This window comes from Cynoglossus semilaevis, chromosome 16, assembly GCF_000523025.1.
Source record: "Cynoglossus semilaevis isolate Cse_v1.0 chromosome 16, Cse_v1.0, whole genome shotgun sequence".
Taxonomy (NCBI): Eukaryota; Metazoa; Chordata; class Actinopteri; order Pleuronectiformes; family Cynoglossidae; genus Cynoglossus; species Cynoglossus semilaevis.
Genome location: NC_024322.1, coordinates 17543990 through 17563286, shown reverse-complemented (window position 1 = coordinate 17563286; position 19297 = coordinate 17543990). Strand labels below are relative to the sequence as shown.

General features: G+C 41.1%; 2 protein-coding genes across 3 annotated transcripts in view; both read left to right on the top strand.

Moving 5' to 3' along the window:
- ptpn4a (protein tyrosine phosphatase non-receptor type 4a) overlaps positions 1 to 8753 on the top strand; it is a 47456-nt gene extending 38703 nt beyond the window's left edge. The window contains exons 16-27 of the mRNA XM_008329069.3: positions 696 to 855; positions 1569 to 1652; positions 1867 to 1923; positions 3300 to 3456; positions 3681 to 3847; positions 4538 to 4628; positions 4766 to 4827; positions 5617 to 5763; positions 6104 to 6232; positions 7750 to 7898; positions 7989 to 8124; positions 8196 to 8753. Coding sequence (XP_008327291.1) covers positions 696 to 855; positions 1569 to 1652; positions 1867 to 1923; positions 3300 to 3456; positions 3681 to 3847; positions 4538 to 4628; positions 4766 to 4827; positions 5617 to 5763; positions 6104 to 6232; positions 7750 to 7898; positions 7989 to 8124; positions 8196 to 8642 — 1786 coding nt within the window. The 3' untranslated portion in view covers positions 8643 to 8753. The remainder of the gene's footprint in view (positions 1 to 695; positions 856 to 1568; positions 1653 to 1866; positions 1924 to 3299; positions 3457 to 3680; positions 3848 to 4537; positions 4629 to 4765; positions 4828 to 5616; positions 5764 to 6103; positions 6233 to 7749; positions 7899 to 7988; positions 8125 to 8195) is intronic.
- Positions 8754 to 14060: 5307 nt separating this feature from the next.
- Positions 14061 to 19297, top strand: part of epb41l5 (erythrocyte membrane protein band 4.1 like 5) — a 25499-nt gene continuing 20262 nt past the window's right edge. The window contains exons 1-5 of one of the 2 annotated variants that reach the window (XM_025063673.1): positions 14061 to 14261; positions 15250 to 15461; positions 18091 to 18195; positions 19024 to 19066; positions 19147 to 19225. In XM_025063673.1, coding sequence (XP_024919441.1) covers positions 15279 to 15461; positions 18091 to 18195; positions 19024 to 19066; positions 19147 to 19225 — 410 coding nt within the window. In that variant the 5' untranslated portion in view covers positions 14061 to 14261; positions 15250 to 15278. The remainder of the gene's footprint in view (positions 14262 to 15249; positions 15462 to 18090; positions 18196 to 19023; positions 19067 to 19146; positions 19226 to 19297) is intronic. The other variant, XM_017040108.2, reaches the window with a different exon arrangement.

Sequence of the window (19297 nt, the reverse complement as noted above, 5' to 3'; positions counted from 1 at the left end):
ACTTCTCTTCTTCTGGTGAAGAAAAACAAAAGTCTCTGTCACAAATATATAGTGTCTTCCTTTGACTAGTGGTGCTCAAAGCTGGGGGGCACATCCCCTTTGGGGGCATGTAGGTCTTGCAGAGGGTCACATGGAAATGAATTTCAACTGCAGTATTTTCTTTCTTTGTGACTCAATGTGTAAAATGCACTCAGTGGCTAAATACCACCAGTGCAGACTAGCACGCTAGGCTAATCTCTATTAGCTGCTTCGCACTTTTTTTAAGTGTCTTTTCTGTTCTCTCTCCATCAAAAATGATTGGATCAAAACTTTCTGACTGATGATCACAGCAGTGAGAAAAACACAGACATGAAATGACATGAAATGTCCAGAGTTTGACTCCTGACGTGTGAGGAATGACGTAACTGAACGCTTCACCCGACCGATCTGACCTGGGGGTCACACCGGCCCCCACACTGACTTCATCTTTTTGGTGTATTTTATTCATATTCTGACTAACGCGGTGTTGTTCAGCCTCTGGGGTTTCTTCTTTTTTTTTTTTTTTTCCTCTGATCCGTTGTTGTTTTCTTCACTAACAGGAAGTCGCTCGTTAGACTTTCATCATCATCAGAAACTTTCACTTTCTGCTGCCCGTTGATAATCACGTGGTCTAATGAAGTCCTTGACCTCGTCTTTGTCCTCGTCTTTGTCTTCAGCTCTCCTGATGGGGTTGACGGTCAGCCGCCGGCTCTGCCTCCGAAGCAGTTGAGCAGGAAGACCCTGAGCCAGATCATCCAGGCTCACTCCCAACAGAGTCTGCTGGACAACCACGTCAACGAGATGTACGACGTCCCCGTCAACGCCGACAAGACCACGGTGGGTGTGAAGATACCAGACGTGACAGCACACGCCTTAAATGAGTTCCTGCACGTTGTAACGTTGACAGACATCTGTGCATGTTTTCGTGGTGCTCAAAGTAGGGGGCAGGCAACCATTAGGGGACACAGAGCTTTGTTGGGGGGGTCGATTAATTTTAATTTCAATATGTTCTTCAGTCTCAAAGTTACATTTTTGTTTAGCTGAAGTTGCAGGAAAAATTCAGTGAAGTAAAGTTTATAGTTTGTCTTGTCAGATCAGTGATACTGTATATGTTTTATTTCTTTTTATCTCACACGATAAAGTATTTAACTGTAAAATTTTACTATTCAATTTTATACTATTTACTATTTATCGTTATATAATATTAGTGTCATTATGATTATTGTATTAGTATTTATTATTTATTAGTATTGGACTAAACATGAGTCAGTGGAGGGAGACATTTTGTGTGAGACTGTGATGAGGTCGTGACGTCTGATCAATAATTCATTTCATTTAAAAAAAAAACAGTTATTTTTTTAATATAATTTTTATTTCATAGTCAAGGCCGAACTTATTTTCACATGACTTTGTTTACGTTAAATACTACAGTCGTAGTAGTTCCAGTGTGGTGACTGTTCTCTGTGAAGTGAGAACATTCATTTTGAAGTGTTAATATTTTTTTTCTCTCCTCCCCCTCCTCCCTCTCCTCCCCCATCCTCCCTCCTCAGCTGAATGGAGCCGTCCCTCATGACAATTTAGTCCTAATCAAGATGAGACCTGATGAACACGGACGGTTCGGCTTCAACGTGAAGGTGAGAGCAGGTGTTAACTGAGAACGACTGCGTGTGTCAACTCTGTAAAAAATAATATCTAATATGTTTGTTTATTTATTTTATAGTTTATTCATTCAGTTATTTCTATTTTTAAATTATATTCAGGCTCCTGAGACTCTCTCTCTAACTCTCCCCTGAACAACAACAGGATGATTGTGGTTTTAACTTGTTTTTTTTTTTTTCATATTTCCAGGGCGGTGCTGATCAGAAGATGCCTATCATCGTGTCCAGAGTGGCTCCAGGAACATCAGTGAGTAAAAAAAACAACCTGATGAATTCATGCACAGCAGGCGAGGACAGAGAACGCAGCGTTTTAATGTTTGAATTTCACTCCTACTGACTGTTAAATATTACCCTAAATTTAAAGTACTTATTTTTTAAACTTTTTTTCTCCTTTTTTTTTGGACCAGTTAAAGTATTTTTTAAACTTTTTTTCTCGATTTTTTTTGGACCAAAAACATTAGTTAAAGTATTTTTTAAACTTTTTTTCTCCATTTTTTTTTTTGGACCAAAAACATTATCTTCACCATTAAACTGTAAATGACGTCATTTACTAAAATCAGCTTCTTAAACTAAATCGACTTTAATTTTCCACTTTTTATTTGATATTTCTGTCTTTACCTGGGAAACTTTTCAAAATAAAAGTCTGTAGAATAATACGTACAACATTTATGACTCAGTGTTAGAGTAGCTCAGGATTATTTGTAATAATGACAAAGTCTTCACCTATCAGACGGTTCGTGTTCGTGTCCCCGTGGTTTCATTTTGACTCAGAGTTTCTTTTCTAAAAACACTTGATGTTCATTTTCCGAGCAGAAAAAAAGAAAAAAAAAACATTTACGAGAACCGCTTGTGTCCCTGAACTCGTCTGAACTCCGCCCCTTTACTCTGACATCAGCTGACTACAGCCGTGGTCAGCTGATGTCATGGCCGCCGTGACCTTTGGTAACCTCAGGATAAGATCTGTAGATGGTGCTGCTGCTCACGGGGAACTGGAACACGCAGACTCAGCCGGATTTGAATCATTTGCATATTTACAAAACACAGAAGGAGCTGCATGAACTTCCTGTAAACTGTGACACGCTGAGGCACCGGGTGAGGGTTAGTTCACCAAAACCACTACCATTACTAGTCCTGTGATGAAAAGACATTTTATTTTTACATTTTTAAATTCATACATTCATGTAAATGAACCGTTGGTGTGAATAGGTGTGAACGGTGATTTGTCTTTATATGTGAGTGCGATGGACTGATGACCTGTCCAGGGTGTGACGCCCCCGACAGGGTGCCACATGTAGGGGGCGCCATTGAGTATGTGGAAAAATAAGAAAATGTTAAAATTGTCTTTTTTATTTAATGTTCCATTTTATCAAACTAAAGCAAAGTGACATTTTCTTAGTTTTTTTTTAAATTTTTTTTTAGGTTTTTGTGAAAAGAGAATAATAAAACCCCAGGTTCATCCTTCAAACAGGAAATAAATTGTGGTAAAAAGAAAAAAAAAGATGTTGAAATAAAGTCTATTATCATTTCATACTTCCTGTTCTTGTAAAACTCAGAATTGGATTTTAAAAAAAAAATCAGTGAAACTGTTTTCTGATCTTCTGCCACCTGCTGTTCACTCCTCAGGCTGACCTGTGTGTGCCTCGCCTCAATGAGGGCGACCAGGTGGTCCTCATCAATGGGCGGGACATCTCTGACCACACCCATGACCAGGTGGTCAAATTCATCAAAGCCAGCTGTGAGAGCCATTCTGGGGAGCTCATCCTATTGGTCAGACCCAACGGTGAGATGTGTTCACTGCCCCTGGTGTTTTTAACGCCCAGAAATGAGGTGTAAAAATGACAAGAGTCCAGGCTAAAACTGTCAAATTGAACATTTAAAACGTTTCTATTTCTGGATTATGTCGTGAATCGGATCAAACGGTGAGGTTTAATCCGTCTGTTGAATTAATGTAAATATAATTTAACGTCATCATAACATGTGATCCCGGTGTCTGTCTCCGCTCAGCCATCTACGACGTGGTGGAGGAGAAGGTGGACTCAGAGCCAGATTTTCAGTACATCCCCGAGAAGTCCCCCCAGGACCCCACCCAGCTGGACCAGCACGCCCTGAGGGACTCCATGGTGGGGCTGGGTGAAGGCCTGAGCAGTGGAGCCATACTGGCCCAGTTTGATGTGAGACTTTAAACACAGGAAAATCATATTTGTGTCAGAGTAAAACGTCTCTTTGAGGTCGAAGAAAAAACGAACAAACGTCAGGTTGAAAACTGTTAGTGTCTGTGCTGCTGCAGGAGCCAATCACAGGTCACGACATGAACATCAGGTCGAGAACCATTCAACGTGAATCCCCAAAATATATACAAATACATCCAAATATATCCACCAACTCACTTACATCAGTGCTCACACAAATATTATTTGAACTTCCTTTTTATTATTCTGTGGTTCCGTGGTTTAGCGTTGGTGACGTCTACCACGCAAGCAGAGAGCAGAGAGTCCTGGGTTCGATTCCCAGTAAAACCACATATCCCGAGTGGCGCCCCCTGTCTGTAAATTCTCCCCTTGTGGGACGAATAAGGGACTGAATTATGACGTGTTTTAAACACCGTGTCATCATAGAAGAACAGAGATTCATGGGTTTTAAAATAATAATAATAATAATCTGACAGTGATGCTCAACATGAGGGGCCACCAGGTGGATTGTGGGAAATCATACAGTTCTGAAACATTTTGTCTTGAAGATTTATTCACCTGAACACAACAGCTTCATTAACAGCTGATTTTTCTTCCACCTTTGGTTTAAGTCTTTGTTTTTTCCCTGTTTTTTTTTTCCCTTTTTTTTTTTTCTTTTTTGTTTTTTTCCAGCAACTGTACAGGAAGAGGCCGGGGATGACCATGCTGTGTGCCAAATTACCTCAGAACGTTCCCAAAAACCGCTACAGAGACATCTCTCCATGTACGTGACGGCAGACTCTCCTCCTCTCTCCCCCTCCGTCCACCTCCCCCCCAGCTGTTTTCTCAGTGCTGTTTATACCTGGTCTTCCTCCATTCATGTTGATCACATTCTTCCTCCTCTTCCTCTTCCTTCTGCAGATGATGCCACGCGGGTCATTCTGAAAAGCACAGATGACTACATCAATGCAAACTACATCAATGTGAGTTTTTACTCTGTGTCTCTGTGGTTTCCTTTTTTTTTTTTTTTTTTTTTCCCCAGTCTGCGGCTCTGCCTGAATCACATGTTATTACACTGTAATGACCACAGTGGAGGCTTAATTCACCGCACGTCCTTTAAGAGTAAATACGTTGATCGATGTCTGGATGTTTGTTCAGTGAAGCAGGAAGTTTGACTGATTGACCAGATAAAACGTTTGTTGTGATAAAGAACAGACGTGAACAGATTTATGACATGATCGTCATCGATCACGGAACCATCGTCTCCTCAAATGTAGAGGTGATGAAGGAGGAGTCGACGTTCTGACACTTGATCGATCACAGGAAGTAAAAAAAAAAAAAAAAATTCAAATAAATAATTCAAAATAATTCAAATAAAATATTGTATGACATTTAAAGTTTTCTCACCAACATCGTCAAAAGTTTGAACTCACTTTATTATTTTTGAGATTGATTAAATGACATTTAAAGTTTTCTCACCAACATCTCAACAACAACATTTATGTATTAAATTTATTTAAAAACTGCTGGATTAAAATATATTTAAAAAAAAAGAGAGAATTATCACCGACCATCATGTGGTTAACTGCTGGATTAAAATATATTTAAAAATAAAAAAGAGAATTATCACCGACCATCATGCGGTTGATTGGCAGTGAATTCCCAAATTCTAATTCTAGTTCAAATTTTTATGTATTTTTTTTTTAAATTGAATTTAAATGTTTATCTTCCTGTGGTCTAATATTTATATTCTTTGCCTCTTCTCCTGGTAGATGGAGATTCCTGCTTCCAGTCTGATAAACCGCTACATAGCGTGCCAGGGCCCGCTGCCCAACACCTGCCCTGACTTCTGGCAGATGACCTGGGAACAGGGCTCGTCCATGGTTGTCATGCTGACTACGCAAGTGGAGCGGGGGCGGGTACGTGGACGTTGAACTGCGATCTTTTTTTTTTCAAATTTAAACTTTAAACTTTGTGGTTTAAACTGTAACTTTGTGGTTGAGAAAGTGACAACAGTTAAAGGTTAAATATTACCTTTAACAGAGTTGAATGTGACATTTTAATTTGTGCAAAATAAGAGAGTTTTCAGTTAAATTAAAACAAAATAAAATGAACCAACACCGGGAATATTTGACTGTTAATTGTTAATGATCAATGATGGTGGATATTGATACAGTAATGTAAAAGGAAATCTCAGGATATTTCAGTGTATCACTCTGATATAAAGTAACGATTAGTTACGTTTTGTCTCGTTTAAAGGTGAAGTGTCATCAGTATTGGCCCAACCCAGACGACAGCGCCACCTATGGAAACTTTACAGTCACGTGTCACAACGAAGAGGGAAACTCAGCCTTCCTGGTCAGAGAGATGACACTGGTCCACACGCAGGTGACCACGCAATCAAACACACACTCATCTGTAGAACGACGACGGACGAGGTCAGATTGACTAGGAGATGATGATGATGATGATGATGATGAAGAGGGGTGAGGGTGAGGGTGAGGGTGAGGACAGGAAGACGAGGCGTAGAGAGGGCGTGTGCTGAGAAGCAGAGCCGATGAGAGCGAACTCTGGCTCCAATCAAACGCGAGCACCAAAGTCTCGGGGAGGACGAGCCTCTGAGGACCCCGGAGGAGGAGTGTTGCCATGGCGATCAGTGTAGGCTGTTCTTTTTCTGGCACCCGCTGCTTCATGCGGGCCACGTATTGGGATCCGGTTGCCCTGACAACCACCCACCCCAGTCAGTCACGCCGGTGAAATGGAGGAGCAGGTGCAGCGGAGAGCTGACGGTGGGACAGGAAGGAGGGTCGGAACGCCAGCAGTGGAATTGTTGTTGTTTGAACATCGGTTTTATCGTCTCTGTTGAACTTTTGTTGGGGCTGCGAGTTGTTCGTCCGATCGCCAGTCAGTTTAAAATAGTGTTGAGAAATATTGTTGTTTGCCTGTGGCTCAGTGTTAAGAGGATTGGGTTCAAATCCCTGCTTGAAGTCCATGAAAATCCAAACCTGTCATTTCTCTGAACTACCTAGCAACCTTTTTTTCCCCCTGTTTTCTGCCTTTCTCAAAGTGCTCTGGCGCCCCCCACTGGAGGCAGGCTGCAAACTTTGAAAAGGTTTTTTGATTTTTTTTCTTTTCTGGTTTTATTTGGTATTTTGTCGTGACTGTTTTGTTCCGATCCTGTCTTCAGTCCCAGCGACACAAACCGACGGTAAACAAGCTCTTCATCAGGTCTAATTGTTTTTGCCGTTGCCTCGTCATTTCCCGCTGTCTGTGTTTCTCCTAATTATTTTCCCGTGAGCTGCCCTTGTATCATGACCTTTAAAGTATACGGCTGTAGAAGGAGGCAATTAGCATTCTCCTCTGCCTGTGGTGGTTGCTATGGAGATAGATGTGTTACTATGGTGATGTGGCAAGGCATTACATTAAAGAGTGAGTCTTGGTCAGTAGTTTTTTATCCCCCGCCTTAGTGTGTGTGTGTGTGTGTTATCGGTGTGTCCCTCGGGGGTTTATATAATCCACTGACCTTTTAGCTTTTTGGTTGCAGTTTTCTCGCAGCGTGTCCAGTTGTGTTTCCCGTCTGTAGGAATTGTTGTTTTGTTGCGAAGATTTCAGTTTGTTTTCAAGTCTAAAGAAGCAACGGTGTGAAATGTTGACGTGAATTTGTCACTGTTGTCTGTTTGATACTGTTATCACTGTTATTGCCTTTTACGCTGCTTTGTGCAGGATTTAGCACCCTCTAGTGACAGAGGTTATGATACAGTGGAATGGGATTCGAACCCAGAACCAAACCAAGGAGCCTAATGAAACATACTAGAAAAAAACGTCACTGGCTGATTTACACTGACCAGTTCAAATAAAAATATATTCACTCATTTGCATATTTCTGTCTTTTTTTTGTTCTTCAGAGTGAACAGCAGAGGGAGCTCACACAGATCCAGTACCTGGCTTGGCCAGACCACGGTGTTCCCGATGATTCCACTGACTTCCTGGACTTTGTGTCGTTGGTAAGGAGCAAACGGGCCGGGCAGGACAAGCCCATGGTGGTACACTGCAGGTCAGTAGGTCGTGACACGTCGGTGTCGGAGCCGACAGAACTCTCTCCATCGTTACAATGCCTGTTTAATTAATTAATTTATTTTTGCAGCGCCGGCATTGGTCGGACAGGAGTTTTGATCACCATGGAATCGGCTCTGTGTCTGATGGAGGCTGGTCAGCCCGTGTATCCTCTGGATATCGTCAGGACCATGAGAGACCAGAGGGCCATGATGATACAGACACCCGTACGTAGACCTGGAACAGCCGCTGACAGGCGGTACCGCCGAGGTTCTTCTCACCGATCTCTCTTTTACAGAGTCAGTACCGCTTTGTGTGTGAGGCCATCTTGAAAGTCTACGAAGAAGGTCTGGTCAAACCGCAGAAGACCGTCCTGTACCAGCAGAGGGAGAAGGTGAGCGACGGGCGGGAGGAGGAGGGGAAGGAGCAGCAGAAGGGAGAGAAGGACAAAATGACGACGACGACGTCGGCGGGGGAGGAAGGGGAGGTCGCAATGGTCGACCTGCTGGAAGAAGGCCTGGATGAAGAGGACGACGACGAGGAGGTGGAAGTGCTGGACGTAGGTGAGGTGACTGAAGACGGGGAGGACGAAGAGGAGGACGAAGAAGACGAGGAAGAAGAAGAAGAAGAGGAGGAGGAGGAAGAAGAGGAGGATGAAGAAGTAGAGGAGCCGAGTGTCGCAAGTGCCACCAGCGTGACGAGTGAGACCAGCGTGAACCCTGACCCTGACCCCACTAACCTGTGACGTCTGACCTCCGAGGGTCAGCGGGAGGACAGACGGTGGGAGTAGAGAACAAAAGCACTGTTGCACTTTATGCTGATTTAAAAAAACAAACAAAAAAAAAGACAAACAAACTAACATGGAAATCACGGACAAGATAGAATTTATAAAGAAATCCAGCTGTTTTGATTAGGTACCAGTAGGGAACGTTGTATGTTCAGGGTTTAGATTAAAGAGGAGGAGGAGGAGGAGGAGGAAGAGGAGACCGTGGACGGTGAATCGCTGTAGTGCCATAAGCGTGAAGGGAAAGGGCTGCCGACGGGAGAAACAGCTCTTATCTTTTTACCACACACAGAGTATTTATTGTGTTTTAGTTTGTGTCAAACCCTGTCCACTGAACAAAAGGACAAAAAGTTGTACGTTTTGTTTGTCTCCAGATTCAGGCTTTCCTGATTAAATCTTAGCTCGTGACGTTAGCGTGATTCCTCTGCTTCTCTTCTTTTCTTTTTGCCTTTCTTTGTGGATAAAGGAATAGTGATTTAATTTATTGTACTTTTGTTTTTATTTTTTTTAATTCTCTCTCTCTCTCTGCTCTCTCGGCCGGAGCTCTCCACAGACGGACAACTGACGGACACGTCGTGTCTCCCCTCCTGTTCACTGCTGTGTTGGACATGTCCTCCAGCGTTGTGTTGTGTTACGTTGTGTTGTGCGATCTGACGGAGTAACAAACACGACAGGTTTACAAATCCTCAGGATGTGTGTGTGTGAACTGGGCCCCGCCCCCTCTGTTGTTCTACAAAAGGCTACGTTCACACTGCAGCTCAAGTCCCTTTTTTTTTTGTTCATGGTCGTTCACGTTAGGGGTTTGAACCTTCAACCTCCATCAGCCTCCAGTGGAATGGTCTACATCACACACCATGTTTAAGTGATTCTCCAGTGGAACGGTCTACATCACACACACACCGTGTTTAAGTGATGATAAATGACACACACGTTAGTGTGTCTGGCAATTTTTCATTGATCAAAATCAGGCAAATTGACGGCTTTGTCGTCATATTTGCAGAGTCTCCACTCTCCCTGCAGATGGGGCTGTTGCAGACGCCCAATTTTCTCGTCACCCCCTTAAGTACTGAGGACATTTTCATTTGGCCCAGTCACTCGTCTTTATTGAACGTGGACTGTGTCAGATTCTGTGTATTTGCAGTCACACTACGATGAAAAAACCAGATTTGTGCCATTTTTTTTGTTTTTTGTTTTTTTTTTTCCTGCAGTGTGAGCGTAGCCTCGGAGACCTGGTTTATCAAATCTGAACTTTTACCTTTAAAATGACTGTTTTAAGTTCTTCTGACCGAGTGTTTCCGTTTGAGGTCCCAGGAGCCACGGGTTTAGACCCAGTTACAGCATAAAATAAACCCAAGCTGATGAATTATATCAACGTTAGTTCAAGTCCTTCCTTAAATTCTTCTTCACTATTTGTCCCCCCCCACCCAAAAAAAAAAAAATTATCTTTAGTCGACCTGTGATCTAAGTCCTCATTAGCACCCTCTACTGGCCTCTTATACCAGAGTCCAGGCAGTTACATGCTAATATGTTTACATTTAATATTTCTTATTTCCTTGTTGATAATGTAATTAGAGAATAAACTCTACGACAAAAGAATTATTTTTGTTTTTAGCCGAGAATCGTCGTTAGCATTTCCTCCTTTTGATTGAAGGGTGAAAAGGTCACACGGGAGCAGAGCATCAAACCCAACACTGATGGATTTCATTTAGTTTGCAGTTTAGAAGAAGTTGCACAAAAAGAACTTTATTAGTGATTTTTTTTTTTCCTGGTACTTTTGTTGTGTTCAGACGGAGCTAACGTGTTTGTACCGAGACTTAAGTGGTGACGTTATTTTGATTTCATGAAACCCGGCCTTTATTTGAGTCCTTTTTGTTCAAACGTTGGTGTGTTTTTGTTTTAGTATGATTTTTTTTTTAAGATATTTTACTCACTGACTGCTTTGGTACCTGATTTTTTTTAACTTTGACTCTGGACTCTGCTGGAAAAAAAACGTACTGCTGTGTCTGTGTACGTGTGTGTGTGTGTTTGTTTGTGAGTGAGAGTTGATTTGTGAATGTGTGATTTTGTCTTTGAACATCTCTCTCTCTCTCTCTCTCTCCTTTGTCATTTCAGTTTTGAAGCCTGGTTCATTAGCTGTCTGGTCCAAGCCTGCTTGTCTGTAACTGGAGTTAAAGGTTGTTCAATGAAGCCATAGATCTAATCCACACAGACTTATCTCAGTTTTGTTCCTTCTTGGAAGGCTGTAAATTCACAACTGCTCTCACGTGGTCCCGATGAGATTCGGTCGACACGTGAAAGTGGAATCAGAAGCGTGTTTTTTTTTTTCCCACCTTTTCTCTGGGTTTCCAAAGCTCCTAAATCGACACCGTGGCCCACACAACATCCACAGTCCATTCTTTTCACTCTTCCCCCGATGCTTCTTTTTTTGGACACTGATACAAAGATCCCACACTCTGTGCACGGCCTCAGGGTGAGTGATAAATCTGAGCCGATGAGCAGAGGTACGCTGGGAACGGTGCACGGCAACGCTGGAAAACATTGGCTACCAGAAATCATTTCTATCATTATTTTTAAACAGCAAACACGCAGCTGACCACACACACACAAACACACACACACACCAGCTGTTATTGAAATAAACCAGACTAAAGGGAGCACTAGGAGAGTTCTAATCTTCTCCAAGAGCAACACAACCCAAACATTTTCTGCAGCGCCCCCTTCTGTAGATCGATGCAATCTATTGTTTATTGTTAATCTCCACCCAGTCATTGAACAAAGGAAATAAAACGGTGGAGAAAAGAATGAAATTTAAATTAATTTGCCACCTGCAGGGGGCCTCCCCCCCCACTTTGGGAAACACACACTGTTTCCCAAAGTGGGGGGTGCAGTTTGAGCTGAATCTTACTATTTCTACCAACCAAATTTTGTGGAATTAGAAAATGAGCTGCGGCTTCATTTCCATCAGATACAGGTAACACGTGTACTACTAAATCTACCAACCAAATTTTGTGGAATTAGATACAGGTTTCCATCAGATACAGGTAACACATGTACTACTAACACGTATTACTACAGAGTAGTATTTGTTCAAGCAACACAACAGTTAAACAGGCCATCGAGGTGAGTGACGATGGTTTGGTTTGACCAGATCTCTCACTGCATTCACCTTCGTCAGCACGTCGTCAAAATAGACCAACAAATGGGTTTGATTTTGTGGCAAAAATGATCGAAGGTGAAACTATTGAAACAGTGATTCCTTTAAAAAAAACAATTTAGTGCCATTTACTCACTTTGTCATAAATAAAACACATACTGTACTGAAATATAGATCCATTTGTCTGCCCCCAAAGGGAGCCCGCTCCTCACTTTGGGAACCTCTGTCCAAGAGAATGAGAGAAACTTTAAAATTCTAAATCGGAGTGAACATTTAGATGTCGATATTTTAACATAGATATTCAAGCGTTACTCAACCTCTGGTGCTGTCCTTTGATGGTTCGTGTACGTGGCAGAAAATCGACGAAACAACAAGATTTAAATTACAAACAAACACAAAATGCTTCTCGTCGCGCAGTGAGGAGTTGGGAGGTCAAAGGTCAGGGCTGCCAGAGTTTCCGTCTGCACAAAAATGTCCAACAGTGAGCTCTGTGCATTCGAGGTGTTTGGACATTGACACTGTTACTGGTACTGTCTGTGTGTTTAGAGTCCTGATCAAACGTAGTGTGGAGGGCAGTGGACGCGCCGAGGCCCGCATTAGTCGTATTTTTGTAAAGTTGAAAACACTTCTAGTTGGGTAGAGACAGGATAGCACTTTGTAGAAGGCTAGGTGGCAGATAGTGCTACTGAAACAAGGTGGAAATGTGTGAGTTGTGTTGTGTTAATTTTGCTTTTAATTTATCTCTTTTTTTTTTAAATGAGACACCTGTAGAGATCAAGAAAAAGAAAAAAAACCTCCTCTAACTACACAGTGCCACTTGTTAATTTTGTGAATATAATACTAGACCTTGTAAATACAATGTTATATATGAAAAAAAAATCTTTAAAATAAAAGGGGAAATCATTTGTGAGCAGAAATATTTTGTTTTATCTTATGTTTTTTTTTTTTCTTTCTTGGGATGATTCAAATGTGACACAAATGATGTGTATTTTAAGACTGCTTCTTGGAACCATTCTCAGCAAATGTATATATTATGGATCACAGAATAATGAAATGTTTTACCGTATATTACCCTTGGTTTACACCGACCTGTGTCATGAAAACCTTTGTCCTCGGTTGCTTGTTTTGTTTTTTTTTTTTTTTTTTTGGTATGATGATTTTACAGTGCTTTGGACATGTTTATAAGCTTGATTGTGAACAATTAAAGCTTGTCTGTCAAAGCATGGAGACGTGGCGTCACATCACCTTGCTTTTCCGAAGTGTAAAAGTAAGGCCTACTAGAGGACAAGTGTCTTATCAACAGAGGCTCTTTGAAGAAACAAGGGTTCAACATTTCCAAGGAATAACTTTCCACAAAAAATTACTCAAAAAACAGACAGATTTGCAATATAATGCCAGATTATTTGCTAATATTATGCATTTTGGTAAAAAAAAAAGAGAGGAGAAGAAGAAGAAATAATAGAACAACAAAGTCTGCACCAGAGGCTGTGATGGAATTTGAAGCGTGATCATCAGTGGTTAAACTAAAAATGGAAATTAACGTTGCAAGAGTTGATATTATTAAAGCTACTACTACTACTAAGGTAGTACTTAATTCCAAAAAAACAACAGTTCTATAAAACAAATGTGCATGTGTATTTAACAGTTTGTTTCAGGCACAGACAGTTCTTTCTCTATTTTTAAAAACATTTTGTTTGTTTATACACTGCCTATATGCATGGAAATATTTAGTAATATAACCTTATTAGCTCAACATACAGTTTAGCTTTGAGTTTTTTTATTTTATTTAATTTCAATAATTGCGTAGGTTTAAAAACTATATCAATCGCATAACTTGAATAACTGTATATAGAAATTGTAATACCCACACATAGCAGAGAGAGGTGCTGCTGTTCAATAAAGATTAGTGTACAACATAACTTACCACCACACAACATTTTAGCAAAGGGATTTCAGTATTATTTTAAAAAACATTAAGCCACATCATTCGAACCTGTCACGTGATTTTAACTTTTTAAAAAGCATGGTTTTTAATATTATGTTTACGACAGAAATTTTTTTTTAGTTTTTTTAAATCCGTAAACACCAATCAAGACGTTATCATCTATGTGTAAATATAGTCATAATAACACTTTTTAAATATTTCTAACACTCACTAAAACAAATAAAAAGAAAGTTTGTCTCTTTAAAAATGTTAATCGTGCATTGTTAGGGATTTGCTGTGACGTCACTTCCTGAGGAAAGCTTTGCCTGCTACTTTTTGTTGGGACCTGGGAGGAAATCATCCCGCTAAGAACCGAGGTGAAAAAGGGGATAAAGAGCAACAAAACACGCGCTGTACGCGATGGAAACGTACGAGGCTGATGTTTAATCATCAGCAATGCAAGCGGATGTGTTTTTACCGTGAACTCAGGCCTACAGCTTTTGTAAGTATCGTAATCCAAACGAATCCACAAGTGGCTGCGGAGCAAGTGTTTTATCCAGCGTTCAGGGCTAAACGAGAGGCGTTCGTTTTGTTGTAGGAAACAAGCTAGCGCGGGCGGAGGCGTCTTGAGGGAGTGTGTCTTTTGCTAAAACGGTTAGCTTGTACAGTAAGACAAGCGGACACCTGTTGCATTTGCTCATACCTGGTAACCAAGGCCTAAAATCCAAGTAAACGTGTAATGCCACTTTTTCTTTTCGTGTATATGTAGGATATGCTTCTTTTAGTAGTTTAGTTTAGTAGTTATTGTTTGTGGTTTAAATTATCTTATTTAAATACCAAAATATTACAGGACTAAGGCTAAATATCGGGACTGGCGTTAGCTGACTCGCCAAACCGCGAGTGCCTGGACTGTTCATTGGTCATAACTTTGTTTTGTTTGTTTGTTTTGTTTCTTGACACTCAGGAGAGCAAAAGTGAGAATTACCTTTGTTTTCAATCAATTTTCTGTTTCTAAATGAAGATTTACAAATATTTCTGGACAGAATAGACAGTAAATATCACATTTTATTTGAATATAGGGGAAACCGGAGTCAGAGTCCCTTCTGTCTGCTTGCATACTTGGCCAATACGGCTGATTAGGATTCGTGGTTTATCTTTTCAATATGGATGCAGTCCAATTTTGTCATAACTTCATTTGAAATGTACAGCTGCTCTCTTCCCATTGGTGGAGACAGGCCTGTGAGGCATCAACATGGCCAGTTGAATGCTAGCTTAGAAATGGTCCGTTCAGTATTTCATGTTTATCTCCTGTTGGCAAATAGTAATATTTGTGATATAATTTACTCCCCCTTCCTAATAAAAGTTTTGACAAAGTGTTGTGTGAAAAGTAAAATCTTTACAGTACAGTTGATTCTCCTGCACTTGTTGTCAGTATTACATTTTTTAAAATTCTGAACTCATTTCCCTCTTTAATCTCTCTTTTCTCATAGCTATGGTGCTTTGACCCCCCCTCTTGTCCATGATGCTGAGTTTCCTACGCAGGACGCTGGGACGACGCTCCATCCGGAAACATGCGGAAAAAGCCAGGTTAAGAGAGGCTCAGCGAGCCGTGACACACATCCCTGCTGCTGGGGATGCAAAGTCCGTCATCACCTGCCGCGTCTCCTTATTGGACGGCACAGACGTCAGCGTCGACCTGCCGGTAAGAGAACTTCGTTTGTTCCACGTTAGTTTTTTAGTACTGTTCCAAGTATAGTGCTGTTCGATGCACTAAATTGGTCTTGGTTTTCCGGCTGTTCCTCGCCAGTCTTTTCATGTCTTAGCTGGTCATCGCCCTAACAGACAGATTTTTTTTTTTCCAAATGCAGAAGAGTCATGTGCTCATGACAGCTGTCAGTCTGTGTCAGGGGAACGGCCTGTTTTAGCTTCATCGTGGGTTACAGGGTAGAGTGGGAGCGTAGCATGGTGCTAATCATATGTAATTCCATGATCCTCTCCTGAGTAAACACTTGATCACATGACCGCATCATGTGATGTGCTTGTCTCATTGTCCAGCGGACGTGACGTGTCTGTTCTCTGCTCCGTAATCCTTGTTATAAACCTGATGCTAATAAACCTTTTTTTTACTGGAAAAACATAAAGTAAATAGAAAATAAATTACTGCTTTGAATGTCAGTTAAGTATTTCTATGTAGTATGTTTTGGCGAGGCCACTTTGGCATCAGTCTTTACTGATGTGATGTCCCACATGAGTCAAGTGAACCATTTTATAATGGTCTTCAGGAAGTCACTGACCTCTGGTTAGTTTAATGTAAGCCTCCTGTGTGAATCCCATCCCCCAGGTCTAGGTTGCTTCTGCAAACCATTATCTGTTATCATCCAAGTCTGACAGGCTGATAAGGCAATAAAAAACTCCACAGCACTTGAGAAAAAACTTCTGTGTTTAAATGTTTTGACTGTAGCCGTCTGATGAGTTCTGACCCAGACAGATGAGTCGGAATGTAATATAAATTAACTGAAAAAATACAATTCAAATACACCTTTTTTTGGCTTTAACTGTTCTCTGTACGTAAGCAACAAAATTTCAGTTTAAGAGTTCACTCTGTCAGGTATTTTTCAGTTCTGTGTTCACCTGTAAACAGTTAGTTGTGTTTCTTCTGTGTTCACCTGTAAACAGTTAGTTAAAATGTGTTTTTTTTCCTGGAACTTTGAGACTTTGTGACTAGTTTATACATTTTATTCTTCTTCAGTCCGGCACCAAATGATTTACGGACCACTATAGAGCCCCGTCCCAGTAATTGGGGAACCCTGAAGGATGACTGGGTCTTAAGAAATATTTGCAGTGAAAAAAAAAATTCTTGTTTCCCTCTTGAAACACTTCCACTCTGTCTGTACAATAAACTGTCTTTTTGTTCTTCAGCTGCATACTTTCTGTTCATCTCAGTGTAGCAGATATGTGCCGTTGCCCCCCCCCCCTGCCCCTGCCCTCACTCTGGGGTGCAGTTAATTTGTCTTTTTATTTGTTCAAGTGGTTGTAAATACAGAGCCAACATATTTCAGTGACTGAGCTCCGTTCTCTCACCACAGCCTTCTGTCTGTGCTCTCGACGTAAACCCGACGTTGTCTCCTGGGGAAACCACTGTTGAACATCGTCAATGTCCGCACATAACTGCCCCCCCCCCGCATTTTTTTTTTTTAATGTTTTACTTGCCGTTCGTTCTTCAGGTGTTCTTTTAAAAAAAATAGAAATAAGACATTATGGTTAGTTATTTGGTCGGTCTAATTCACTCAATCCAACAGGTGTCGTATTGAGATGAGTTAACTGTTATGCTGTATTTTCAAAAGTAAAACTGCAATACGGTCAAACAATACTGCAAAACTACACACACGGATAAACACACAAGCATGCACGCTTCACACAATACGTCCTTTGTGCTCACCCTAGTTACTGTGTGTCAGCCATGCCAGCCACCTAGGAACTTAGGAAGGAGAGAGAGGAAGGAGACAGTTCTCTTCTACAGTGTTTCATCCTGTTACTCATCTGAACTCTGCGTTTTTAACTACACGATATTCTTCTGGTAACATCTTGTAAAAACTCCTGTCCTGCATAGTTTATATAAACTGTGTACTGTATCTTTTCAGAACCAAAATGATGGTTTTTATCATGTCACTCTTTATGCAGATGATACACTAATGCCTAAGAAGTGTTTTGTAAATTTCCTAGGTCATCGTATGATAGTAATTCTTAACCTTACAGTAGTGTTCATAATTTAAAAAAAATGCAACCAAAGTAATTCATTAAAAAAGTAGAGAAGAAAAAAAACAACTTGTAACTTGTGTCCGAATTATGGACATTTTTTCTGTCTGTAGTCACATGATCACATGGTTTGTTTCAACCATGCTAGGACCTGGACATCTGGGGCACTCCAACCCCGGTTTCCATGGTAACCCTGTGACTGTGCCTCCTGGTAGGGTCTGAAGTGTGTGTGTGTGTGTGTGTGTGAGAAAAAGTGCACATGTGAGAGAGTGCAGCCAGAGCACATGCAGTAACTGGTACGGCTCTCTCTGAAGGAGCTTCAACTCAAACTATGAAACAAACAAACAAAAAAAGAGATTTATTCAGCTCCATAAATCAGAGGTGGTCTGTCCGTCTACTAGAAAAGAAAATAATCACAAGTTTGACGAATAAAGACTCGTAAGATAAACATAACGTAGTCTGTAGGGTGTTCCTCAGTGAAATGATGAACCAATAAAATAGTAGGAAAATAAATCACTAATAAATCTCTCAAATCCTGCTATTTATTTATTTTGTTTGTTTTTGTCCCGGTTTAGAAAAAAGCCAAAGGTGAGGAGCTGTTTGAACAGATCATGTATCATCTGGACATCATAGAGAAAGACTACTTCGGGCTGCGCTTCATGGACTCCGCACAAGTGCCGGTAAGAATTCTGACTTATGTGCTGTTTAAAGTGCCGGTAAGAATTCTGACTTATGTCCTGTTTAGTTTTTTTTTTAAATGTTACTGTTTGTTACTGTTTGGTCGACGTCACAGAGAATCACAGACGTCAACGTCAGTCCAGTCTGGTCGGCCTTTTGGTCTCAGGGATTTTCCCTCTCGGTGAATGGATCAGTTGTGGGACTGTGTGTTAGTCAGACTGGAGTATTTTAAGTCAATGGTCCGACACCGACTCTGTTCTTTCACTCTGATGCTCCTTAAAGAGCGTGGAAGGAAGATGTGCAACGGGGAGTGAAGATAGGGTGGAGGAGGGGGGAGTGAAGTGGGAGGGAGAGAGAGAGAGCTGCATAAGGAATGTGGGGGAGAGAAGTGTAAAGTCTGTCTGTGTGTGTGTGTTGTGCTGTTATCTCTCTGTCTCCCCCTCTCTCCTCCCCTCTCTCCCTCCCCCCCACAGTCCCACCCTTCCTCCCCTACCTTTCTTACATGCAGGTCATTGACTTTGAAATAAGTGTGTGTGTCTTTGTGTGTGTGTGACTGCTCCTTTAGCTGCTTCTAAAGTCTGACTTTAACACTGTTCTTTTTATCAGTTCACATAAATATGTAACACAAATAAATATATAAATATTCAGGAGCTGAAATTAAAGGATATAAAATGAATGCAGTCCAAAAACAGGAGTAAAAAGTCTGTTCAACAGGTTGACCACAGATGGTAAAATGATTATTATTAGATCATCAAAGGCTGAGTCAAATACACGAACACCAACCTTTGTCGAGGCTCAAATACTTCCCTCACGAGTTCTTTCTGTTTCAGCACTGGCTGGATGTATCAAAAAGTATCAAAAAACAAGTAAAAAGTAAGTAAACGTGTGACTGTACTACAGTGTGCGTGTAATACTGTGTATAACTAAAACTGGTCTCTTTGGTGCCCCCGCAGTCGGACCACCGTACTGCCTTCACCTGAGAGTGAAGTTCTACTCTTCAGAACCAAACAACCTTCACGAGGAGCTCACCAGGTGAGCCGAGACCAGAACCACAAACCTCTGCTCTACTTTTTTGTTTTCACACACATTTAAAAGCCAATATAA